Raw genomic sequence first — 12,823 nt, forward strand, 5'->3', positions numbered from 1 at the left:
TGTATGTATTTACTATATAGCTGTATTCTCTCATCTTTTAGGTATTGAACCTATTTCTGGCCTTGCTGCTGAGCTCATTTAGTTCAGACAACCTTGCTGCTACAGATGATGATAATGAAATGAACAATCTCCAGATTGCTGTGGCAAGGATTCAGAAAGGCATAGATTTTGTTAAAAAAAAGATACAGGAGTTCATCCGAAAAGCCTTCGTTAGAAAGCAGAAATCTTTAGAGGAAATCAAAGCACTTGAAGAGCTAAACAACAAGAAAGACAGCTGCATTTCCAATCATACTGCTGTTGAAATAAGCAAAGATCTGAATTATCTTAAAGACGGGAATGGAACCACCAGTGGTGTAGGCACAGGCAGCAGTGTGGAAAAATACGTAATTGATGAAAATGATTATATGTCATTCATAAACAACCCAGGCCTCACTGTAACAGTGCCCATTGCACTTGGAGAATCAGATTTTGAAAATTTAAATACAGAAGAATTTAGCAGCGAATCTGATATGGAAGAAAGCAAACAGGTAGGATTTTTCGTATCTTAACTATTAAACTGTAGTCATACATTTACATGATTTAATTACATATTTAGAATTGTTTAAAAACTTTAATATCCTATATTTTATGTTTTATAATTTTATGTAGTACAATTCAAGAAAAAAATTATATAATGGTATAGTGTAGAAGATCCTTAGAGTTTACATTTTTAGTATCTTGTTTATTAAAATTTGGAAGATATTTGATTTTAAATGTGATTATTTCTTTCACAGTTTTATGAGGTTTTAGGACTGGTACATACTTGATAAAGCATTCTTTCTGTAGTACCTCCATGATAAGAATTTATGGAATAAGGGTAGAAGGCTAAGGAACAATGAAGGAGTGTACAGCTTTGCATACCTAAGCAAACATAAGTGGAGAAAAAATATTTCTCTCAATATTTAGGGTAGTTCTAAAAATTAACACGGAGACATCACAGATCACTAATATATTCTGTATTATCTAAAAATTTTTGTGAGTAATATTTGAACAGACTGTGCGTTCAGAGACTATGGCTGGCTGAAATAAAGTAATCTAGGTACCAATGAATGTCATGGTAAAGCAGCAGCTCAAGTTATACTGGAGAGCAAAGTGATCTTGTAATACAGAAGCATGCAGAAACAGCTTACTCGAAGGATTTATGCTGTTGTTATTATTGTGCAAAGTGACAAAAGTTGGTCTAAAAAATCAATGCCATGTGTTTCAAAAGCTAAGTGGCTCAAATACCAGAAGTGATCATGTACAGGTGCTAATAGTATACAAGGAAAACTTTATATATTGGGGTAGTAATCAATGACAAGCTAATAAAGGCATTAGCAGAATCTAATTATATTCAGTGCCATTAGAAATTTAGGAACCTTGTCATTTAAGACATCAGGAACCATGGATAAATTTGTTTTCAATTAGATTAGAAGCTGTGATGTTGTGTAATAACTCATTAATCCAAAAGGGTTTCTTTACCATGAAGAAAGCTCTCCTATAAATAAGCCCTGCATTCATGACTTTATCATAGCTGTATATCTGGCATATATGCAATAATGATGTATTCCTCAGCAATATCAAACTACACCACATTACATTAATGCATAGCCATGATCCAATTAATCATACTATGGGGTTTTTGCTAAAGAACATCAAGAGTGTGTGTTTATTTGCAGCTGCAAAGAATGTTGCTCTAAGAATTGTAGGATGAAGAACGAGATATTCTATCATCTGAGTTGCTCAGTTATGAGACAAAGAGTTTCAATGCAAATGTATAAGACAATATAGCAGGAGTGCTTATCCATGGTAAATGTAGAATATAAGAGATACAGGAAGTGTAAAGCAGTGTAAATTAAGAGATCAACTAGTATAAAAAAAAATCCAAAAACATTCAGAGCGATTCTGAGTCTGAGAGTTAAGTATTTTTCATGTAAGCTGATCTAATAAAAGTTGGTTTTCATTTCCAATGAACCTTTAGCAAAGTCTTCTATGTCTTTTCATATATTCTGATGCTTTTTAAAATGACATTTTACTAGATATTTTCTGTTTTCATTGTGGCTTTGATAAATACAGTTATGAGTGCCTTCCTATTAACTCCATCAAGTTACAAGCCTCAAAATTTCCTGAATATGTTACTTTTTAAAAGGTTTGTAATATGCATTAGGAAGTTGGGAGGGGCTGTGCAGATACTGAATTTGTGGTTACATGACATGTTAGCCTCAGCAATAAAGGAACTTGGGAAGTTCCCGTCCATACCTAGCTAGTGATCCCCTGGCAGTCCACTTTCTCTGCCATAGTGCCTGTGGGTCTGTGTTACAAGGGAAGTCACTGGTTGTGCCATAGGTATTACTGGTTTATTTCTTCTGTAAGATAGATTGAATGGCTCCGTTTACAGTGTACTGCCATATAGTCTATGAGAACAGCTGAGGAAAAAGCAAAATGCAATGCAAAGGCAGAAACTCCACTGCTTTCCAGGTGAATATGTGATGTAGGTACACTCCAAGAAAGTGGAGTAAAAGCCCTTTTTGATGTGCTGAGAAAATACCAATTTCAAGGTGACTTTCACAAGTCAACTCTCTGTTTAACCCCATCTTTGCCTGGTTCAGGCATTGTGCCTTTATCTTCTAAGGCCATCCTGAAGTTTCTGGACAGTAATAAATCAAAAGGGATTTTGCCCTTTTTTTTAATGGACTTTTATCCATATGTCTTCAGGAAGAGAAACCACTTAATAAGCAATTTGACTGAAAATTTCAGGTGACTGTGGGAAATCCAGCAGTAAATGATGGATGGTATTTATATTAAGAAATTGTGGAGGAATTTTCAACGGGGTTAAGACAGCTTTAGGACTTTGTGCAGCTTCAGTATTTCCATAGACTATAGTAGTCAATACCATTGGGAAACTGGAGCAATAATAACTTCCATCAAGTTCTGCTCACCCATAACTGTTTATTGTTTAACTGTCTGACATGTATTCATACAGTGCAAGTGTGCATATTGTGAACAGTGTCTAATCAGACAGTACCCTGAAAATTGTGAATTCTATATTAATTGCACTTTCTGCTCTGGATTCCTTATTCCATTCCTTCTGGATGATTTCTGTGGAAAGAATAAAGTGGGTTATTTTATTGTGTGTATAAAAATCCACCAGCTTTCTGAATATATGAATGGAAGTTCTGGCGTGTGACAGGAATTTGTGAAAATTCCCAATCTTCTCCTACCAAGTCAACCGTACTGTTGAATCTTTTGCTGCCTTCTGATTGTCTTTTAAGGAAGATAGAGAGTACACTGGTGCAGTATTTAAGTTACCTCTCTAGAACAGTACACCATCATTTGCTTTGTTTTGCCTCTCAAGGGGTCCCACTGAGAAAACACTCCTGCTAGAAGGCCTGGTCTGCAAAAGGAGGGGTAAGAGATGGGGCAGAAATTTCCCTGCTTTAACTGTGACAGTACTTAGCACTTAAAACACCCTCAGGAGGTATCCCCTATAACAATGTTTTATTTAACCACAGAGCTGTGGGAAGCTAGAGCTGCACAGGAGCTGTAAAATGAATCTTTTTTTTTTTTCTGGTGTCTTACTGTCACTGATGCTTAAGAGCAGAATGATTATTTGAAGTCTGTCATGCTAGAAGTGGGGCATAGCCTGTGTTCCCCTGAGGAATATGCCAGGAGCAGGTAGTTACGGTAGATATTGTAATTGTGGGTGAGTGAGGAAGAAATTGTAATATTTCCTATTTTTTTTTTTTTGTCAGATATGCTATAGTAGAAAGTAACTCTAGCCACCAAGCTTCTTTTGGAAGGCCAGCTCTTTTTCTTTTTTTTTTTTCTCCCCTTTCATGGAAAGACTTTCTAATTAATTTGCTAGTTAATAACTTCCCAAATCTGCCAGAATCTATTCTGGAACCTGGTTGCAAATTCCAGATCTAAACAAGATCTTTCTAATACATATCACTAGAAAATTGAGTAAATCTCTTTTTGGATGAAACAGAAAGATAATACTTGTTAGATTATAAAGTTACTCACTCCTTTAGAGTAATAGTTGGCTGAAAGTACCTGCAAGAAGTGAACATTTCATTGATACTTTGAAGGAGAATTTTTTAATAATCAGAAAAGAGAGATAATCAATGAGACAATCAAAAACAATGAGATAATCATCAGAAAAGAAACAGATTTCTGCTCTGAAAATAAGGTACTCAAGATCATTAACTTTGAAGACAATAAAAAAATTAGAAACAGCTAAAGGGGATAATTGGGTGGGTTTTAACGTTAGCATGTGGATGCTGTTTCCATAGTGAAATGAGTGGACTATGTTAATCTTACCTAACATAAGACTCCTAACTATTGTATATTACATACCCCTTAACAACTGTTCATTATAGCTGATTGCCAACTTTATAAATATAGTTTTGCATTTTGACATGGGAAAATAATTTCAAATATATTTCTCAGTTATGGAAAGCTTATTTCACAACTAAAGAAATACATACACCTACAGGCCTCAATCACTCACAATTCCAAAAGCTTTTCTATCTACAGTGTATGTAAAGTAAATACAAATTCAGATTGGAGAAATGAGGTTACTCAATTGACTTTTGATGATCACAACAGATGATTTTCATCAAATTAAAAATATCCTTCATCATCTAATCTACTGAATTTTTAAAACAATGAATAAGTTCAGTTTTCTGTTTGGCTTCACCACGGCCTTTGTGCCCAGATGAAGTGAAAAAGACAAGAACAGAGTTATTGCATTCCCAAAAGATAAGCATTTTCATTGGCTCTAACAATAGTCAAAACAGACTCCACAGGATTTCATCAATTTGTTGGATGATTGTTTTATCATGTTTAAAATGTCCAACAATCTAAATTATCTTTTCTAAAACTGACCAGTTCTGGGGCGGTTTCTTCAGAAGTAACAAATTATTTAAGTAATGGACTACCTGTGGTTACTGATTTAAACCATATCTCTGGATACATTGATGCTCCACTGTCCAGACACCAATACAATCCTCTTTTGAAACAATGATATAATGATGAGAGATTCAGAAGTGTATAGCATACTAAATCTAAACTAGAAATTTACATAATATGGTAATTCATCCCATTTAAACTGAACAGAAATTAAAGATGTGTATTTTCATCAAGATCTAGGAGTTCTACCATTATTAGAGGATGAAGGAGGAATGGGAAGACATACATCTTCAAAGTATTTTGCTTCCTGTACATACATATTTTTCAAATAAAAGAGATAATCACATAGTCAATTAAATGAAGACTAGGACATGAAACAAACAAAAAATCCCTTAAAATTTTCATTAATAAGCATTAAGGACTATATAAATACAGTAATAGTTTCCAAATCTGCTAATAATGTCTTTGTTAATTTTATTCATTCCATTTTTATTTATGAATCACAATTTTTGTGTGCAGATTAGTAGTTCTAGCTTCTATATTTCTAATTTCTCTAAAATAAACTAACAAGTTCTTAGAAAACTTTGTTTAACGTTTCAGGTGGTATGTATTTCCCTTTTTCCAGCTAATAATAAAATATTTAATAATTATGTTTTAATTGTGTTAAAGCCGTGTTTGAATTAGAGATTCCAAAAAGAGAAAAACTAGTGATCCTGTGTCTTGAACTTCACTACCTACCATTCTTACTTCTCACAGGGGTAAAACCAAGCTGGAGCAATCAAGAATGCAGCTCTGGTGCTTTTTAACCAGGTAGAGCAACGTGTCACCACTTTCACACAGGTTACCTAAGCAAGTTATACATATATATGTATATATATATATAATCACTTTTTAATGGATTTTGACTGGCCTGCATGCTATTCAGCTATGTACCTTCCCTATCCATTGCAAGAGTAGAAACATGCACAGCTGCTCTCTGCTGAGTTATGGGATTCACATCACAGCATGGTCAGGTGGGACTGGCAAACCCAACATGTATTTTTTAACTCGGCTAATGGTTTTTCTGAATATTTAAATACAGTATTTAGCAATACCTGCATGCTCTTCAGGTTTTGAAGTATGGATCATAAAAGTACTGGAATGTTTTATGCTAAAGAAGCCAAAGAAAAAGGGAGCATGCATAGTTTTTAAAAAATAAAAACAACCCTTTTTGATTCAGCCCTTATAAATGTAAATATTTAATGAAATGTGTGAAATGTGTAAAGTGATTTTGAAATAATTTCTGCCACGACTTCATCCCCTTAATGGATAATATTTGAATTATCACAGTAGCTACTTGTGTAAAAATTACAGTTACACTTTTAAATCTGCAATGCACTGTAATGCAGATCTTCAAGATGCTACAAACTACACTCTATTCATTTGGACAGTGCATATCTTGAGTTTTATAAACTGGAAGAAGAGCAAACAGTCTTATAATTGCTAAAATTATACTTAGCTAATAACTTGCCTTAAAGAACTCTGAAAAGCTAAACATTTTACAACTCCTCTTTTCTTAAATGCCTTTATAAATAGTGGTATTTGGAATGTGTTTCACAATAGCATTCCGTAAATGATTTGGGGGACTTACTTGTGTGAATTAGCAAGACTACACAGTAGTCAGCATAATTTTTATAAAATTGCACATATACCTATTTACCCTAGGAATGTTTTTCAATATAGGCAAACATGCCCTCCATTGATGAGTATTGGCAGAGCCTTCGGGAATAGGAACAGCAAATATTGCACAGGAGCCAAAGTTACATGAAACTAAGGAGGTCAAATTATTCTAGCAAAACTAGGCATCAAAATTTTGGGGGGATTGAGATTTCAGTCCTGTAGCAGGATTGAAAACTGTTTCCTTCAGGCAGAGTTTTACTGGCTTCAAAAGGATCACCAAGTGGTTCTTTTTGTACCCTTGATTATAGTGCAGCATGATCTACCTTTATCATATTTTGGTTTAAATTGCCCAGAGATGCCAAAAAAATTAACATTGGTGGGTATTCTGAAAATTCTCAGATTTCAATAATTAAATTTTAAACCAAGATATGCTTCAAACACCAAATAAGACTCTAAGGAAAGAGATTTTAAAATTATATTCTTAATATTATATAAAAGTCAAATATCATAAGATCTGAGATTTAAAGTCAGCTTAGAATCACTTTGGAATCATCAATCTCCATTATTTTATATTTTTTCACTCAGTTACAGTGCAGCTTTCGAGACTGAAAGTATAAAACCACATGGCTGAATTACTAAAGGCAATTTGTAATGGCTGAATCCTTTTATTTTACTGTCACTTGAATCATGAAGCCGTTTGTAAAGCTTAAAACTTCAGTAGCCTGCTCTTGCTCTTGTTGAAATCTAGAATAGAATCAAATGAGAGCAAGACTGGGTCTTAAGTGAATGCATTTTCTTGTAAATGGGCGCATTAACACGCTGTTGGTCAAAGCTTGTTTTAATGATCGAAGCTGTTGATAAGAGATGCACTGCTCTGAAAGAACATTATGGAGGCTGATTATACATACATTAACCAAGTATTTGGGTGGGTGATGAAGCATTTTTTCTTTTATATCCTACACAATAATATTTATAATACTGTTTTCAGAAAAATATAATCCCATTGAGGTAGTCTGATTATTTCTTTTATTTTTGTCTGTGATTTCCACAGTATTGCTCAGGCTGCTGCTCTAGTCAAGCATGTCGTTTTGCTGATTCAGGCCTTGAGAATGCTGCACCATAAGCAATTGCTTTCAAATGTTTCCTTATAAAGGAAAATGTGTTATCATTGAAGATGCAAATAAATATTTACAGGGCATGGTCTGTCCTAGAGGCTGATAATCACATTTATGAGCTGATAAGAAGATTGTGCTAATCCATCATGTGTCTCAAGCTTCCTATTAGTTTTATTAGCTTTATTGCTAGAAAGAATATCATTAACGTCACCTTACTTAAAATGTATTGGTTCTTTCCTAATTTAGGGTCTTCAAGCAAAGAAGAGGAGTTTTGTTAACTAATGAGGTTTTTCTCTTAATAATGCAGTTGTTTGAGATTATATGAAAAATAATGAAGAGGATGCTTTATGTGAAAATTACTGAAAAGAATTATAGTAGTTTCTGTTTGTACTGGTTACAAATTGCACTTCTGCCACTTGGCTTTTAGCAACTATGAACTATCTGCAGCAGAGTTTACATGGGAAAATGCAGTTAAAAATTTGACTGCCTTTTAATTTGCACTCACAGATTTATAATGGATGCTTACTATGAACCTTTATCTTGCTACTATTAAGTCAGTCATGTATTTAATGATGATGGATCAGGCCATGAATAGTTTTACTTTTCCTAATTTGAATGTGACAGATAATTATTTTTACAATATTTGGGTTTTATTTAATGAAGAAACTGCCCATGATTTCAGTGGAAGGTTTCTTATTTCTTGGTATTTCAATGATATATAGTAAGAGAGTTAATTCACAAGTATTAATTTTAAAAAAGAGACAGCCTTATGTGTTGATAATAAGGTGGTATGCTAATAATGTTTAATATAGTGTACATTACTGGGTATTTTGGTTGTAAATGTAATAGAGAAAGTGAAATTTTAAATATTCTCACAATGAGCTACACAGTATTTTATCTCAGACTCACAGACTTACATGACCAGTAATAAAATTATTCCATTTAGAGGCAACATGGCTGTAACTATTTTACATATATAAATTTTGGAAATCATACAGGAAGTGCAGTATGAGAAGTGAAACATGATATTTTTGGTCACAATGCAGTAACAACCATGGGACCTGAGGTCTGAGTGACCCTATATTCACTACATACTGTGTGTGCAAAAGGCAGCTTCTGGAAAATTATCCTTGAAATTATCCATCATTCAACATGATTTTTGTTTAAAACTTAATTCATGTCATGTAAAAGTTGAATATGAGGAAATAATTCCTTAAAAAGCTGTATTAAGATGTATGTGCCATTTACTTCATTTCTGGCAGAAAAAGTTCTTAGCTGCCAATACATTTTCCTGAAGAGACTAAGTTTTAACTGAGGAGTTAAATAACTAGTTTTAATTTTCAGCAGTGTCTCTGAAGAAGAAAATATATGGAAGTGCCTCTTTCAAGAAACAAGTTCGTGTTTATTATTTGTTGCAAAATCTGAACAGTAGGAGATTTTTATATTCTAAAAATGTCACTATCTTGAAAACTAAATGTGAAAAGTAGTTGCTATTAAGCACTTTCTCAACAAAATTGTATAGAAAGGTCTTCATACTTTCTAAACATGACCTTCCTCCAAAGGTCAAAGGACATGAGCAGTTCTGCTTAGCTAAAAGCACAAATCTACTCAGTGCTAGAATGCCCTTTTGTTACATCAGTACCTGTACAATTTAAAGTATTTAAGTGAGAGGTGCATTCTGCATCCCCCTTGAAATTCCTATGTACAACTGGTACATGTGATAAATCAAAAGAATTTCACTGCCACGATTTCTTTAATGTTGCTTTCTGATTACAAGCCTTATTTCACAATAAAAGAGAAAGTATTATGGAAGAAAAAAATTACAACAGTACTGTCAACTGAAAACAAATTACAAATGCTATGTCTAATTATTGAATTTTTTGTTTGCATTTTTAGCAGGATTTTCCTTTCAAAATATGCTTTCTTAAAAGGGCAAAATTATGGGCAGTCTTGTGTGACTGATAAACTGTATGGCCGATAAACTGTATGACCTGATCACAGTTTTAATGTACTCAGTTTAAATTTTCTTAACTTGAGTTATTTTCTATCACTCTCCAGTTCTTGCAGTTTTCATATCTAGAAGTGCTTTTACTGTAGTAAGGACTATAGTATTTCACTGTACAAAAAAAGTAGTAGAATGATATAAAAATTTGGGATGAAAAGGACATCTGGAGGTCTCTCAATAAGCACAGGAGACCGGAATGCAAAGATGATGTTTCAGCTCTGGTAATTTGTGCTTTCTTCAAAAGTTAAATTGTGCAAAAATTTGCCATTAAATTTAGAACTTTTTAATCCAGATAATGTGTATTTTTGTGAAAATACCATATGTAGTGGACAAGAACATATATGTGCAGATTTGTGTTAGCTCATTTTGCTAGGAAAACTAAGACAAGTTTTCAATGTAATCCAGCATAATAGTAAAGACAATGAAATAACTTGAGAGTGTGGTGCATGCAAGCTCTCCGGTATTAATACTACTCAGAATACTTCACCAGTCATATACATGGATCAGGTTAGTAGCCAAATTATATTTAGTCCTTCCCTATGAGAAGATAAACTGGGAAACAGAACTATACCATTTACATGTCTATGGTTTTACTTTTGGTGATGCATACTTATAAGTTTGCTATTCTTCAAAAGTTAGATTGGCATGATTTGATTCGGTACCATTTTTTACAGAATATGTATCTAATGAGAAAAAATTGTTCTGTGGAACTTTACTTACAGAAACTAAATGCATCAAGCTCATCAGAAGGCAGCACTGTTGATATTGCTCCTCCTGGAGAGGGCGAGCAAGCAGAAATTGAAAGTGAAGAAGCTCTTGAACCAGAAGCCTGTTTTACCGAAGGTTGTAGAATAACTATCGACTTAAGAGATGTATTACTAAAATGACATTTTTACTAGGCTTATTTAGGTTCTTGAGTGTTTCAAATCTGGTGGACCTTCATGACCTCAAAAATCAAAAGAAGATACTTTTAGCCCAGAATGCTGGAAATCAGATGAAAAAACGAGGTTTCCCTAGGCTTTGAGTAACTTCATATATCTGGCCACTGCATACATCTTGTAACAAAGAAACTTCCTTAACTTTTCTATTGTTAAAATGCTTTTCAGCTATTTGAAAGGGCCCTTGAAATTTGGAAGAAATAAATTTTCATGTGACTCCATCAACAAATGGAACTGTTACATGCTAACAGTCAAAAATATTGGTGTTTCTTGGATTGACTTCTATAATAATTAAGTATACTATTGTCTAGTTTCTCTCCAGATTAGTGTTCTAAATTCAGATATTCATCATCCTGTGTGATGTGGTATCCTATTCAGCATTTCAGTGATTAATTTTAAAAAATATTATAAAATTGGTTAAAGCCTCTAATAATATATACCAGAGTAAATATTGACTTTTAAGTAATTGGCTTTTGGATACTAATATCTCTTAATCTAATGCAGGTTGTGTGCAGAAATTTCCATGTTGTCAAGTAAGTATAGAGGATGGCAAAGGAAAAACTTGGTGGAATCTTAGAAAAACCTGCTACAGCATAGTTGAACACAACTGGTTTGAGACTTTCATTGTATTCATGATTCTCGTCAGCAGTGGAGCACTAGTAAGTACAACAAAATTGCAGATGCTGAAATATTTAGATATCTCTTTAGGAGCAACAGCAAAAATAAACTTTGCTCAGAAAGACTTGCTTTGCTTGGAACTGTATATAACTCCCTGCATTTCATCATTCCAGGATTGAATGAAACTTGACTCAAACTTGAAAAAGTTTGATAAATTTCATATGCTCTTTTTTAGTCATATTTCTGTCTTGCCTCTGTAAAGTGGTGCCATTTTCTTTAAGACAGTGTAGGTACTCAAGGTTTAAATTGCCTGCCAATTTTCAGCATGTTTGTCAAGAGATTTGACTATAAAGGACTACTGTTAACTGTGAATACATAGCTAAATGCATGGTTTTAAGTCCTTAATCCCTCCTAGGCTCAGCCACTCTTTGAATTTTGCTTGTGAAAGACTATACCAAAATGGAATAATTACTTCATTCTATTCCTATTTTGAAGGCAGGAGATACATAAGAGTGCAGAAGCAAATTAAACCTAACAGCCACTACCCAAAAAGATTTGCATTACCCACCTTTCCAGCTTTACTCAAGCTGAACATTTGCTACAGTATCAATGTGCATAGTTGTACATTCTAGCAAATACATTGCTTTTTAATTTTATTTTTAGACATAAATTGGATTGATCTACCTGCTTTCTAGAAAACAATATAAATATCTGTAACAGATATATAAGAAAAGGGGGGATTTGTGTCTCTGTGAAACTTTCATAATACTACAGAGGATAAAAATTCATGCTGTGAGTTTATTTCTTCATTCATTAGTAAAATACAATTTTTTAAAAAATTTGTTTTTCAACTCCAGACAAGGCTCCTGTTGCTCCAATTCATGGTATGGTTAAAGATGGGAAATAAATAAAAAAAGAGAATGAAGAAAAACAAGGGGAAATATTACCTCTACCCTAATTATTTTTATTCTTTATTGCATAATTTTATCATGCATATTCTGTGAAACAGTAGTAATACCTGAATATATTTTTATAGGCTTTTGAAGACATATATATTGAACAACGCAAAACTATCAAGACCATGCTGGAGTATGCTGACAAAGTTTTTACGTATATTTTCATTTTGGAAATGCTTTTAAAATGGGTAGCATATGGTTTTCAAATATATTTTACTAATGCCTGGTGCTGGCTGGACTTCCTGATTGTTGATGTAAGTACAAATTAATACTGTAAAATTGACTGTAGTAAAGTTTCTGTGTTGTAAAATACATTACTACTAGATTAATATTATAAATGTGCAAAAATAATTCCCATTTCATAGTTATACTGCATTAGTAATGGCCTGCAGTGATTTGGAGGTGTTATTTAAAGTCCATTCATATGCCAAGAGGAAAAGGATGGCTGGCTATCAGTCTCTCCATTCTTCATGGTTAATATTTTCATACAAAGGATGTATCAAACTTGAGATTTTATGAAGAAAAAACCTAGTTTTTAAGCATGCTATCTTTAATGGGCTCTGACTATGTTACCTGATTCCTTAGCAAATAAGACAGTTCATT

General features: G+C 33.4%; 1 protein-coding gene across 5 annotated transcripts in view; it reads left to right on the plus strand.

The window, feature by feature from the left end:
- The window catches only part of LOC103616597 (sodium channel protein type 2 subunit alpha), a 70,513-nt gene that overhangs the window by 40,670 nt on the left and 17,020 nt on the right, over positions 1 to 12,823 (plus strand). For all 5 annotated transcript variants that reach the window (XM_017735773.1, XM_017735771.1, XM_017735772.1 and 2 more), the window contains 4 exons: positions 42 to 527; positions 10,431 to 10,551; positions 11,151 to 11,305; positions 12,301 to 12,474. In XM_017735773.1, the coding sequence (XP_017591262.1) occupies positions 42 to 527; positions 10,431 to 10,551; positions 11,151 to 11,305; positions 12,301 to 12,474 (936 nt within the window). The remainder of the gene's footprint in view (positions 1 to 41; positions 528 to 10,430; positions 10,552 to 11,150; positions 11,306 to 12,300; positions 12,475 to 12,823) is intronic.

Source organism: Corvus brachyrhynchos, unplaced genomic scaffold (genome assembly GCF_000691975.1).
Source record: "Corvus brachyrhynchos isolate BGI_N302 unplaced genomic scaffold, ASM69197v1 scaffold255, whole genome shotgun sequence".
Taxonomy (NCBI): domain Eukaryota; kingdom Metazoa; phylum Chordata; class Aves; order Passeriformes; family Corvidae; genus Corvus; species Corvus brachyrhynchos.